Consider the following 14,534-nt stretch of genomic DNA (forward strand, 5'->3'; position numbering starts at 1 on the left):
ATCAGGTGCCTTGGCCAGAGGTATATTGTTCAGAAAAGTTGTGTACAAGTCCTACTGCTCTCTTCCTAACTCTGAAGGTGGTGCCTGATTAGAAGGCAACACCACGGCACAGAGACATCTGCTAAGACACTCTGTGAACTGTACACAATCCAGTGCCACAGTGGAACAGTTATGCCTCATAACTGGAGACATGCTGGGCTGGGCTCCTCTAAATTTGAAAGGAAATGCTCACAACCAAAAGCCTCCCATGAGATCCACAACCTTAGGTGGTAGCAGTATCTCATGTCTAGAGGAGGAGAATGAGGCCCAAGGAGGTCCAGGCCCAGATCTCACAGGTAAGCAGCAAAGCTAAGATTTGAACCCTGTTCTACTGGACCCGGTGCCTGTGAGATTCCTACTGCCTCCCTCTGTCTCCCAGAATTAACCAACAAGTCCAAACAAGCTGCTGCCTCAACAAGTGAGCACCAGTGAAATCCAGAAGAGTCGGCACATGCACTTTCTCTGTGGCAAGATGGGGTGGACCTCCTTGATGTTGTTATGGTGAATAGTTAGGGCTCTATGCTGAGAGCATGCTTTACTAGGGTTTCCTTTGTGACAGATTATAAACTAAAATTATACATTAAAAAAAATACTAAGTGATTATCCTAGTGGGTGAGAACACTTGATATTACCAAGGCTCCTCCATCGAGCTTGAGTAAATTTGCCCTCTCTGCATCAGATGCTGAAGAGGAAATTTAAAAAGGGTTGAGTTCATTAATGATCTGAGAAAAATATCATGTACACAAAACTTAAGACTTCTACAGCTACACTACACTGTATTCTAGCAAGAGCAATCATAGCAGAAAAATATCTGTCTTCCTTTTTTCTCTTGGGCCATTCCTTCCCTTCAAAAAGCCTATTTCGGCTTTTGTGGTTTTTTTCCATTTAAAAAATTTTTTAAATCAAGGTCTTACTATGTAGTTCAGGCCAGCCTTGAACTCATTATGTAGCCCAGCTGGCCTTGCAATCCTCCTGCCTCAGCCTCTCAAATCCTGGGATTACAGGCATGTACCATCATCCCTGGCCCATAAAATGTTTTGATTGGTAAGCACCAGCTATAATTATTGCTTTCTTTTCTCAAATTATTACTGTATATGCACAACTTTCCAGAAATGCCCCCAAAATTCATCCTCCCCTACTTAAAAAATATATGTAATATTTATTGGAATGCAATATAAACATGATGTGCAAACTTTTCAGTATATACCATATTAGGTCAGACATTAAAGGACAACTTGACCGCCCCTAAATGTTAGTAACTCTGTAATTGAAAGCCTGTACTTTCAGCCTTTAAATACATGCATTTTAAAATTTTTAGTTCACACATAGTAAATATACATATTATGGGGTATAGAGTGCTTTTTCAATGTATCATATACATGATTAGGGTAACTGGTACATCTGTCACCTCAGACATTTATCATCTTTTTGCCTTGACAGCACTCAAAAATCCTCTCCACTGGCTATTTTGAAGTATACAATTAAGTGTTGTCAACCATAGTTACCCTATTGTACTAGGAAACACTAGAAGTTATTTCTCCTACTCCTTGTAACTGTTAACCATCTTCTCCCCATCTCCCTCTCCCCCACATTCTTCCCAGGCAGAACCAATGCTACAGATTATAGAAGGAAAAGTAGTTTTCTCTTTAATCAATGTAATTGGCTTTTGTTGTGGCTTTTAGAAATCTACTGATTCAACTGATCATTTATTTTTCATGCTTTGATATATTGCTAATTCTTATAAACTTAAAGGCACAGGTATTGCCTATTAAATGCCCTTTGGTCTTTCCTGGCCCAGGGCTATGTCTTTTAAATTAATGATGATGATTGAGCTGCCTTTGATCTTTTAAAGCAGTAATTTAAGCAACCTTTAAAAAACAAAAACAGGAAAGTTTAAAATCATAGCTGGAATTCAAGTATGAAAACCTGAATTCAGTCCACTCTCATTTTCCTTATTCCAGTCTCTAAGTAGGTAACAAATGCCAGATACTAAGAACAAATGTTCAGCAATGTCCACCCCTAGCTCCCTGCCAGAGCACAGTAATACTTTTGATGATTGTGGCCTGCATGTTAGACACAGCATAGAACCTAAAGCAGCCTATAGCTTGTCAACCTGAGAGGAACTAATGGTGACATTAATGAATAAGAGCCATCATCTATCTCTAAACGCTCTGTGGCCATGGGACATAGCAGTTTACACGCATTATCATTTATTCCTCACAACCCTAAAAGAAGGACTGTTATTATCCACAGGAGAGGAGGATTCCTCCCCTTGGAAACTGTACAAGAATACCCCGCCCGCAATCACATAGAACCTGTGAGCAGATTCCTCTCTCAGGAACGGAGCCTTTCTCAACTGACTTGCTCTGAGTCAGATGGTGTCCATAGGGTGTGCCAATTCAACCCCGCAGACCTCAAAGATCACTGTTTTTGCCCTAAACATCTGACAGCAAGAAAAAAATAATAGCTTTATTCCCTCAGAGGCAGGCACTTTGCCAACAAAACTTAGTCTTTCAAAGGGAATGAGATGTGGGAATAGTTGAAAGGCACGTTTATGCCACATCAAGGTAAACCAATTAGCCAAGAACACATGAAAGTAAGAGTTTTGACTGCTTTTAGCTTCACATTTACCAGAAGAATTTACAAGTTTTACTTTGAAGGTCAGGCTGTGAAGAATTATTTCAGAAAATTGTTCCTAGCTGCCTCTGAAGGTAAAGGCACAATTTTGCCCCTAGCTTAAACAATAGTTTAAGAATTTTTTATTTGTAATAAACATGGCCACTTATGCCTCACTACTACTGCCAGCTCTTCAAATCAGTTCTGAGGTTGCTGACAACCATGACAGTCTACAAAATGGGGGAATTACATGGAGCAGTTTTCCTATTTCCTTCTCAAAGTCAGACAAATTTGGCTGGAGGAGGGGCAAGACTGGTAGTGGGCTGATGATCAAGCACAAATGTTATATTATTTTTTTGAGGCATTATCGAAACTTTTGGGTAGCAGTAAGTATGAAATGTGGATACCATGTGGTGCCTGGTCTAGAAATGGAACACTGATGATGTGTGATGTTTTGGCCTAAGGAAATATCTATTTATATATTCTTCATCAAAGGCAAACATTCTTTGCATTGCTATTTGCCATTCTCATTCAAGCTCTACGGTAAAGAACTAAAGAATTATTTTTACTCATCAATACAACAAAAAAGATTTTCCATGCTTTTCTAAGCCATACTAGTAAAGCCTGGGTTTGCATTTCCTGGTATGACCTGTGGTATGAAAACTCCAAAGTTGGTTCCTTCTTTCTCCCACATCCAGAAGCCTCCCACATTGCTTAAGCCTGGCTCCAGGGAGCTCTTACAATCATCTTTTTCCATGCATGTATTTGTGGTTAACCCACTTTAGTTTGTCCTACAGTGGCTGCTCTGTCATCCACCCTCATGTCCAGCCCAACAGATGTGGGTTCAGGAAGCAAATCCTGATAAACAGGCAGCTTCCAGAACCCAGTAAGTGCTGACCGTGGTGACATAGCTATAGTATCTTTCTATGGCCTCAGTGAGGTGCTGGGTTTTATCCATGGTGAGATGGGAAAGCACGAGATGATTCGGCCATGTGGAAAAGTGACATTGTCTGGTTATGTGTCCACAGGATCCTAAGGGCTTAGAATGCCATCAAAATCAGCCAGACAAGAAGTGATGGTGGCTTGGACAATGTGGTAACAGTGGAGGCAGTGAGAGGAGGTGGGACCCTGGGTGTAGAAATAAAACTCAAGCCTTCTATAAGAAGATGCTGGGGCCGGGGATTTAGCTAAGCAGTTCGGTGGCCTGCCTTGCAAGCGCAATGACCGAAGTTCAATCCCTGGTACCCACCCAAAAAAAAGAAGATGCTATAGACAGTCTCAATAATCATTTCAAGCTCTGAATGTCAATATATTATTTTTTCTGTATTTCCTGATACTTCAACTGTCAGAGATTTTCAAATATTGCTAGGATCTCCATCTTTTTTACATGGAGTGCTACACCAATACAGCTCTCCTGAAAGGGTCATGCTTCCTAAAGGGAGGATCACCCATGGTTGCAATATTGTAATAAATTGAATTCTTAAAATCTGTCTTCTCTATTGGTAGACACAATTCTAGGTCAAACAGAACAATGTCTTACCAGAAGACAGAAATAACACCACCTCCAAATTTCAAAGTACTTTTATTACAAGAAGCCTAGATAGTCCCAAATCACTATACTCAATATTTAATGAGCTCTTATTATTTATCATTTATCTATTGCTATATAACAAACTACCCCAAAACTTGGCAGTTAAGGCCACATGCACTTTTTGTCTCACTTTCTGTGGGTCAGTAAATCAGGGGTGGCTTGGCTGGGTCTTCTGCTTCATGATCCCTCACAAGGCTCAGTCAAGGTGTTAACTAGGCCTGTGATCACCTTGGAAGGCTTAAGTGAGGCAGGATCCTCTTCTCAGCTCACGTGGGTGCTGGAATGTGTTGGGTTGAGGACCTCAGTTTCTTGCAGGCTGTTGGCTATCCTTAACTCCTTGCCATATGGGCCTCTCTCAAGCTGATTCTACAGCTTGCTTCATCAAAGCCAGAAAAAGGAAGACCTGCTAGCAGGATGAGGGTCATCATCTCTTGAAACCTAATATCACAGAAGTAACATCCATCACATTGGCTGCATTCTGTGAGTTAGGAACAAGTCACTAGGTTCAGACCATACCTGAAGGAGAAGCGTACACAAAGGAATGACTGTCATTAGCAGGGGTCACTGGCCTCCATCTTAGAAGATGCCTACTGCACACCACTGATTTATTGACTCTGATATTTTCAGCACTATTCTAAGCCTCCATCATGAAACTTCCATGGAAAAAAAAATCAAGAAAATGTAGATTCTGGTGGTGATAAGTACCACTGAGAAACAGAAAGCAGGAAGTAGTATTATTAATTATTATTGTTACTATTGTTACTCCTTTGGCAATAAGGAGATGCCTCTTTAATCCAGGACCAGAAAGGTCTCACGGTTGTTCCAATTTTCTGACTCCACCCTGTTTTCTCTTCTACCCCTACTTACCTGAATATGTCTAGCCTGAGGCCTCTAGGTGGTGGGCAGTGTAAATGAAGCAGAAGGATAATGGGGATGGACAGCAGAGCATAGTCATTAACAACATAAGTTCTGGGGACAACATGTCTGTTTAAGTCACTGCCAGGTAACTGTGGACAAGTTATCTACCTCTCTGCGCCTCAGTTTCCTCTTCTGTAAAGTGAGGATAATAATAGGTCTTAGCTCCTAGGGGTTTTGTCATTTAAAGTTTAGAAGAAAACCTGGAACAGAAGCAATAGGTATGCAGATAGTAAGACCCCATCAAGAAAGGAAAGCAAATTTAACAGCATAAACTAAAGAAGGAACTTCCAACACCATCACATTAAAGAGCATGGATTCTGAGCCAGTAAGAAAACAGAAAAAAAAAAAAAGACAATTCATTTTGAGTATAACTAGACCACAGACTAGGATATCACAAGGTTTTAAAATTTAATATTTGATAGGTTTGATTCATTCTGTTTCAAAAGTGGCATTGTGTATGAATAGATAGCATCTCTCATAAATATATTTTACAGTTCCTAGTTCTAAGACTTTCTAGTTCTTCAGGAAGTCACTGGTCATGCTATTTCTCAAGTGCCAATTAACTGGGATATTTATTTTTGCTTCTGATATTCCTTCCTGGGAACAGGTTTGTTTCTCTCCACAGGCCTTTCTTGCCCTAATTAAAATTGAGTAAGATCTCTTCAGAATATTTTGCTAAAGATTAAGAGAAAGAATATTGTACTAAAATATAAAACAGATACAGCTTTAATTTTTTGAAAAGCATAACTTAAAGATAGAACACAAATAGTAAAAGATAAAATTAGATGAGTCTTGATTTCCTACTACTTTGAGCAAATAACTGGGGGTCCTCTTTCCAGGGCCTTTCCATTATCATCATCATAATCACCATCATTATCATCATGAGGGTTCGTACTGCCATTGCCGTTTTCCCTGTCCTGAGCAGTCCACCCAGGCACTGCTGTACCAGGAAAAGTCAGGGAGTGGTGGAATATAAATAACATCACAAGGATTCAGGAACAGGTGGCTGAAGAACAAGCAGGGGCTGCAAGTCAGGACTCTTTTTCTTTTTCTTTCTTTTTTATGATAGCTGAGATTGAACTCAGGACCTTGTGCTTACAAGGCAGGCAGCAGAACCACTGAGTCAAATCCCTGGCCCAGGACTCTTCTTTCTTGAACTTTAACATCCAGGGGAAAGAGAAGATACAGTATCTTCTGTGGTTTCAGTTACATGTAGTCAGACAGGATCCAAAAATATTGAATGGAAAATTCCAAAACAAATCAAAATTTTAGATAACTTTTATTATAGCACACTGTTAATAATGAAATATTGTTCTAGTTTATTATCAGGTGTTGCTGCTCCTTACGGTGCCTGCTTTATGAGTTAAATTTTATTATAGAGATGTACATACAGGAAAAAACATGGACTGCATAGGGTTCAGCACTATCTACAGTGCAGGTATTCACTGGGGATCTTAGAATGTTTCATCTGAGGGTGGGAGGGGATAGCAGTTAGAGTTGATTAAGAAGGTCAACAGCTGTATATATGCACGTGTGTGTGGTACTGTCGTACTGAGGACTGAACCCAAGGCCTTCACACTGAGCTATATCACCTGCCCATTTTTTGTTTATTTATTTTGAGGCAGGATCTCACTGAATTGCCCAGGCTGGGCATGAATTTGTGATCCTTCTGCCTCAGCCCCCCAGAATGCTGGGATTTCAAGTGTGCACCACTACACTCAGCTTTGTTTTTTAAAGTGGAGAAACCTGAGCTTATTTGTTGGCTGAAGAAGCATAAAAATATGCATAAAATGAAGATGGAACAAAAAGGCCATGATTAACTGCTCAGTGGTGGGATGAGTATCCCAGGGGACACACTTGCAGCCATTTAATTAATAGGTTTTCAAAACCTTCCCTAAGTGACTATCCTGGGCAGCCAGGACTGAGGCACCCCCTAACAGCTTGGCTACCTGGAGCACCTGGAGCAGCACCTGCTGCTCTTCCCCTAGATTTCCTGTCACTGGGTCTAGAGAGTTTCTCTGAACAGGTCCACATGGAGAGATGTCCTGTCCTGTCGGTGAGATGCAATCTGCTCAGGACTGGGGTGGTACTCGTCACAAACCAAGGCCGGTTCACAACATTTGGCTTGAGGTCTCCTCTGCCCCTTATCTCTGAGAGCTGATTCTTAGACGCACATATTGAACAGCAAAGAGAAAATGCGGGTAAGAAGAGCATGATAATCTAAATACCCTTCATTTCTCCAGAGTTGAAGAAAGTTCCAACCAACATCCCTCCAGATATTGTTAAACTTGACTTGTCCTATAATAAAATCAACCAGCTGAGGCCCAAGGAATTTGAAGATGTTCATGAGCTAAAGAAATTGAACCTTAGCAGCAACGGCATCGAATTCATAGATCCTGGTAAGCACCACTGAGCAGCTCCCTAAGTGGACAATGGGTGTTCTGTGGATTTTTCTCTTATGGCCACCTTTACAGTGAACATGATTTAGTTTAAAAAAGAAAGAAATGAAACTAAGCTAAACAATTTAAGAGTATATATTTTAATGAATCACAGCACTTAAGTCAGACTTTTTTGGCATTTGGAGAAATATTTGCCAAAATGTTGCTCTTATGTTATTTTATTTTTTATTTTTTTGAGATGGGGTCTCATTTGTAGTTCAGTCTGGCCTTGAACTCACTATGTAGCCCAGGGTGGTGATCCTCCTGCCTCAGCCTCTCCAGTGCTGGGATTATAGGTGTACACCAACAAAGTAGACCAAAATGTTGTTTTATGAAGTGTGTGACACTATTCACAGTTGTCCATTGGGGTTCACGAGAGAGTGGCTCTAGGAGCCATACCAAAATCTACAGATGCTCAAGTCCCTTATATAAAATGGCACAATATTTGCATGTAACTATGCAGTCCTCCCCTATACTTTAAATCATCTCAAGGATACTTAGAATATTTAACGTGATGCAGATAGTTGCTACACTGGATTATTCAGGGAATAGTGACAAGAAACAAGTCTATTCAGCAAAGTACACGTTCAGTACAGATGCAATGTTTTTCAAATAGATTTGGCCCATGGTTGGTTGAATCCATGCTGTATACACAGAACACTGACAGGATAGTACAAAGCTATATTTATTCTGTCAGCCCAATGACTCAAAGTATTTTGTACAATAATTTTTTTAAAAATAGGAATTCATGGCAAGTTGCCAATAATACACTAACTGTATAATGATTTTTATGTGGAAATTCAGATTTGCGTTTTCTTTGCTATTGAGCCCTTACTTGTTCAGAATAAATTTGAAACTGACTGCTAAATACCAGGCTCACTATGTAAGATAAAATGTACTCAGCCAGTGATGTAGCTCAGTGGCACCACACCTGCCTGGCAAGCGGCAAGCTCCTGAGTTCAATTTTTAGTATCAGAAAAAATAAAGAAAGAAAATAAAAATAAAAATGGCCAGGCATGGTGGCACACACCTGTGATCCCAGTGCTTGGGAGGCTGAAGCAGGAGGATTGCTACAAGTTTGAGGCCAACTTGGACTACACAGTGAGTTAAAGGCCAGCCTAAACTACACAGTGTGACCTTGTCTCAAAAAAAAAAAATTCTTTTTGTTCAAACCAGAGCAAGACATTTTATACCTAATCCTCAATCAAGACTAGATCACTTTTGCACTCCTCAAATCTCTTCTCCATTTGCTAAGCAAAGCCTTGGCAAAAATGAATTTGGTTAACTGAGTAAACACATAAGATTTGGAAGGCACTGAGAGTCACAGCAATTTTGATCAGATGTGTAGCATACATAATACATGTGCCTTTATGATATTTCAATTTGAAAAATGATATGAAATTATTTTAATAGTATTAATAATTCAATATTTATGTTCTAAACATTTTGAGTACAATTGCTTCTCCTGATCCTCTTAATTGTAATCTAACATCATGAATAAAACACTCAAATTTTAATACGATAGAAGTAACAATGAAGGATGAATATTCTGGAGCCCCAAAGGCATATTTTAGGATTAATGTCATTTTGCCAGGCGTGGTGGTACATGCCTATAATCCCAGCACTTGGGAGGCTGAGGCAGGAGGATCACTTTGAGTTTGAGACCAGCCTGGGCTACTTAGTGAGTTCCAGGTCAGTCTCAACTACATAGTGAGACCCTGTCTCAAAAAACAAAACAAACAAACAAAAAAAGATTAAGGGTCTTTTTAAATATGGAAAATGTTTAAACATTTCTCCAGAGAAGAACAATTTGCTACACTTAAATATCACAGTCTGTACAGATATGGCAAATTTCAGAGCATTTTTGAATGATGAGGGTCAAAAGCGATTTTTATTTCACAGTAAAATAAGAACACTACAGACACCCTTCAACCACAGGAAACGATTATTGAATTAGTATGCAGGTCAGTGACTGGGTAGCTAGGGTCTCCAAAGCCAGGTCACTAGGTGAAGATGTGGAGGTGAAGACCTTCTCTTGCCCCATGAGAACCAGAGATTCACAGGACAGTTGTGCCATGCCACAGGTCCCTTGGCAAGTGTTTAATCTCCTTCAATGCTATTGCCCACAGCTGTAGCTTACCAATGATCAAAAGTATGGATGCAGACAAGTTTTAGAACTCTTTAAAAGAAACTAAGATGTTAGTAATTATATAGCCTAAGTTAAATGTACTAAAGCAGTGAATAATAATGCAACAATATTGTAATTAACAGTAGTACAGGTATGTAAAGAACACTAGAGAAAAATAAAAGAAAAACAGAGAGCTAGATAGTAGTTGGAGAATGGATTTGTTTTACTTTCAGGGATATTTTTTCCTGCTCAGTCATGGAATTCACATAATTGCAAGGATCTCTTCTGTGCTTGGGAATCTTTAATGTTGTTCACCCAACAATTAATGTTGTGCCTCTTCCTTGCTAATATTTGACATGATCCTTGTTCTCCTCAGAGGAACTCTTTTTTTTCCCCCATATCTTCAATTCAGTCATAAGGAATATATTTCCTACACTATAACAAATATGTACTGAACATCTACCAAATGCCAGACACTTTTCAGGGAACATCCTCTGGAACGAAAAAGTATCTCAGCACTTAAGGCAAAACAATGGGTCTTTCACAATAAAAGACCTACTATACAGGTCAGGGTCTTTGAGATGAAACACTTCCAAAGTAGACTTACCATAAAGATTTATGTGGTAAGTAAGCAAATTCAGTGAGAGTTGCCAGAATTTAAAAGGCATGAATAAACAACCTCATAAAATGCTAGGCATAAGACAGAAAAGGAAAAGAAGCCACCCTATGAAGGGTTTTACCTCCTTTAAGAAACATGAAAACTAGCTTTTCCAAGTGCCTGAATACATATGGCTTAAGTAACAACTATAGCACTTTCAAAATAAAATTTAGGAATGTTTATACATGCTACCAATCTGAAGAGTTGAATTGTTCTTAAGAATTGTTTAGGAGATCACTGACTCATAGAATTTTAAGAAATAGGAAAAAAACATGCAGTGCTTTCAGAACTATCATCCCAAGTGCTGACCTTTTGTTTCCCTTCCCCCACCCCAAGCCATTGCTTTGTACCAAAATAGAAAGTCTTTTTAGGGTGAATTATGGGTTTTGTTGGAATACAGATAATATAAAAACAGTTAATGGTACTGCTATGCCAGCACACTTTCCAAATTCTTAATAAGCATGCTATGTTCTAACAAGGATATTTTAAAACAGCCAGGAGAAAATGCTTGAAATAGAAACAAAACACTTGAAATCTGCATTGACCTGTAAATTTTGGGGTATCCAGCTGGTACCTGTCAACTGAAGTAGGAATAATAGAGGCACCAATTTTTTTGTGCTTGGGAGGAAGGGGAAATTTTTTTGTCATTTTATTTGTTACATGTTTGATATTTATTCTATTTACCCATTCTTCGGAAAAATTAAATACATGTGGATTCCAAGATGATAGCTACCAGAGCTTGCCAAACCCCACCAGATGTTTTCATAACATTGTTAGAAATTGTTTTTGGACTGAACAGGAATAGAATCCCCCTAAGCTGCAAAAAATTGCTCTTTTGTGGCATCTTTCCAGTAAGTGTGTTTTAAAAATATACCACAGAAAAAATATTTTTAAAACTCACTTAAAACTGATATTTCAAACAAAATATTGTTTTCTAGTCAACCTAATCAATAGAAAAACTTTGCTTAAATAAAAATATTTCCAAAATTTTGCATTCAGACACATATACAGTAGGGAAACACACTTAAAAACAAAATCTGCCAACCCAGAATTCCTTTCCACAAAGGCAGAAGAGAAGTCGGTTTTACACCAGAACTGATGCACGCCCAGGCAGTCACTAGTGGACTGCAGATGTGGAAAGAACCCTCGCCCTCTCTCTTGTAACCCATTGCACAATTTCAGGAGAGTCAATGACAAGTCCTCCAGTAAGACGCTTGACAGTGCATTTTATCACACATAGCCCATCCCAGTTTACCAGGTTAGTAGGATGACCATCTGGATTAGCTAAATTGCCTTTATCCATAAAAAACAGAATTCAGTATTTCTGACAGGAGGTAGTGTTGCGAGTGGATGCAAGACTCCATCAAACTGAGGCCCCTGCCCTGCACAGAAGCTGGAAGACCAGGGTGCTATCTCCTTTGAGGCTTAGGTTTCAAAGAGATGGCTCCCAGTTCCTTGAGAAAGGTGGTCCTTGGTGTAAAGGTAACCAGTGGCCTATTTAGTCTTCAGAAGGACTTAAAGACATTTCAAAAAGAGGACAGAGTATGTATAATTACAAGTTTTCTAAAGTAAATGCTCTGAGAAAAAGGAGAGAAGGAAGATCTTTTCCTTTACACTTTCCAATAGGAAGAATCAGGTCTCTTCATTCTCTACTTTGAAAAACTGCAGTGACTCAATTACTCCTTGGTTTAATAAGTATTTTCTATTTCTAGCTGCCTTTTTAGGACTCACACATTTAGAAGAGCTCGATTTATCAAACAACAGCCTGCAAAATTTTGACTATGGGGTATTAGAAGACTTGTATTTTCTGAAACTATTGTGGCTCAGAGATAACCCCTGGAGATGTGACTACAACATTCACTACCTCTACTACTGGTTAAAGCATCACTACAATGTCCATTACAATGGCCTGGAATGTAAGATGCCTGAAGAATACAAAGGGTGGTCTGTGGGAAAATACGTTAGGAGTTACTATGAAGAGTGTCCCAAAGATAAGTTACCAGCACACCCCGAGACATTTGACCAGGACACAGAAGATGATGAGTGGGAAAAAATACACAGGGATCATACAGCGAAAAAGCAAAGTGTAAGAATCACTATAGTGGGGTAACTCAGAAATTGTTCTGGTTGTAATTAGTTCCATATTTGCTGTACTGGTGTCAGAAAACTGTGTGTTTACATTTTGACTGTGTTGCTTATTTATGCAGGGTAATCCAGCTACAGGAAGCTTTTTTTAATTATTTTGTTTTTATGTTGTGACAATAATGTTGCTACATTTATTGTTTTTATGTTGTGACAATTTTTATGTTGTGACAGTTAATCAAGGGAATACTCTTATTTTGCTTGCCTATCTGTTTATGGAGCAACTTTTAGAGATACATGATTCCACACTGGTGACCTGCAGGAACTGGGTCCTAATGGTGGCAATGACATTTCATAATGTCCTGTATAAATGTTTTTACTGCTTTTTGAAAATAAAAAACTTGGTGCATTTTATATGCCTTTCAATAGCTCCTTGTACATACCTCAAGATGATCAAAATGAAGATACAGATGCTTAATCATAATCAAATGTCTTTCCCTCCTCCTGCCCACCCCTCACTTTTATTCAGTAAGTCTTATACATTAAATAAATCTCCATTTCCAATTCCTCTACATCCTAAAATGAGGTCCTATTAAACCCCAATTCCCACCCTATGGGATCCTTGCAACCAGGAGGACAATTGTCACTAGAGGCAATAAGACAATTAGAGAATATGAGAATCATATTAATGGAAACTGGTCAGAGGATGGACTCTGGGATGCAGATGTACACGGTGTGAATTATGAGCCTGAAGAGGTATAAACATGAGTGAATGTGGAAATAACACTAAGGTTTTTGTTAAGTTTTTTTGAGCAGTGTTCAGGAAGCCACCTGTTTGTAGTGAAGGCATAGCATTCCCCTCTAAGATAAAATTTCCCGCTAAGATAAAACGACAAGGACCATAAGACAAAGCACAAAATTAGGATGCAGGGGTGAGAATTTGGGCTGAAGCCAAAACAAAAATAAGGAAATAAGATCCAAGGCAACCAAGGGAGGTAGTGGAGTCCAAGATAATCCCCCAAAACTTGAAGGTTAAAATTAGCTCCTCTAGAGAAACAGACAACTAGAAAATGAAGAAATGCATGGAGCATTTAAACCTCCAATGCCATCAGCTTGCATTTTGATAGCTGATTGTATTCTATATGAAGAGGAAAATAAGGTGAAAAGAAATATATAGGCAGTAAAATGCTACTTTTCCCCTTTTATATGGATTCCCTTTTCATGGTGAGTTGGATACGTTTTCACTTCTTGTGTCAATGTGTTCTTCAAAGGTTAGCAACTGGTATTATTTGATAGACATTTGCACAATTCCCAAAACATGAGAATATGATGTCATATGATGGACAGTACTGAGTGATTTTCAACCACCGACTGCATTCAGGGCACTATGCTCAGAGTCTCACATAGTCCACTTAACATTCTCACAGGACCCCTCCAAAGAAGAAAGTGTTATCTGCCTTCTATAGATGAGAAATCCAGGGCTGAGGGTTTAGGTAATTTGGACAAAGCCACACAGCAGGCAGGTGGCAGAGTCAGGATTCTGGTCCACCTGAACTCTTTCTGCTGAACAGAGCTGTGGGTCACTGAAAAGTTACTCTGCCATCAAATCCAGATTCAAATCCCCAAAAAGCAGCAGGTACAAGGAAGGTTGTCTTTCTCCCCAGAAGAACCCAGGAAAGCAGCTAGCAGAAGAGAATCTCTGGCCTGAAACACGTAAGTCTCTATTACTATGTACAGGAAACCAAGAGAGTGGGAAGCTGAAGAACTGCCAGAGTTGGAGGTTACCAAGGTGACTGGATCACGTGAGGTTCTAACCACGCTACCCATCTTACCAGTGGAAAACAGGTTTTCAATGCAAATCTCACATCACACTATGGGGCATTAAAAGATAGCTGTTGAAACTAAAGTGTTACCAGAGGGATGTAACAAATTCGTTTATTATTGTTCATGAGCCTCTGAGTGGAATGTTAGGATCAGAAACAGCCAAGATTTGGTGATGAAGAAAGCCCAGTGTGACCTCAGTAGGAGGAAGAAGGGTTGCACAGGGAACAAAAGGATTCTGGA

The 14,534-nt window shown here is 39.3% G+C and overlaps 2 protein-coding genes across 9 annotated transcripts in view; one reads left to right on the forward strand and one right to left on the reverse strand.

Annotated features, from left to right (window-relative positions):
- Window positions 1-13,513, forward strand: part of Lrrc17 (leucine rich repeat containing 17) — a 32,984-nt gene extending 19,471 nt beyond the window's left edge. Inside the window, exons 3-4 of the mRNA XM_010636981.3 lie at window positions 7,408-7,563; window positions 12,101-13,513. Coding sequence (XP_010635283.1) covers window positions 7,408-7,563; window positions 12,101-12,498 — 554 coding nt within the window. The 3' untranslated portion in view covers window positions 12,499-13,513. The remainder of the gene's footprint in view (window positions 1-7,407; window positions 7,564-12,100) is intronic.
- Window positions 1-14,534, reverse strand: part of Fbxl13 (F-box and leucine rich repeat protein 13) — a 273,523-nt gene that overhangs the window by 161,640 nt on the left and 97,349 nt on the right. The gene's annotated exons all lie outside the window — the stretch shown is intronic.

This window comes from Fukomys damarensis, unplaced genomic scaffold (assembly GCF_012274545.1).
Source record: "Fukomys damarensis isolate Sample0158 unplaced genomic scaffold, DMR_v1.0_HiC HiC_scaffold_4, whole genome shotgun sequence".
In the NCBI taxonomy this organism is placed as follows: Eukaryota; Metazoa; Chordata; class Mammalia; order Rodentia; family Bathyergidae; genus Fukomys; species Fukomys damarensis.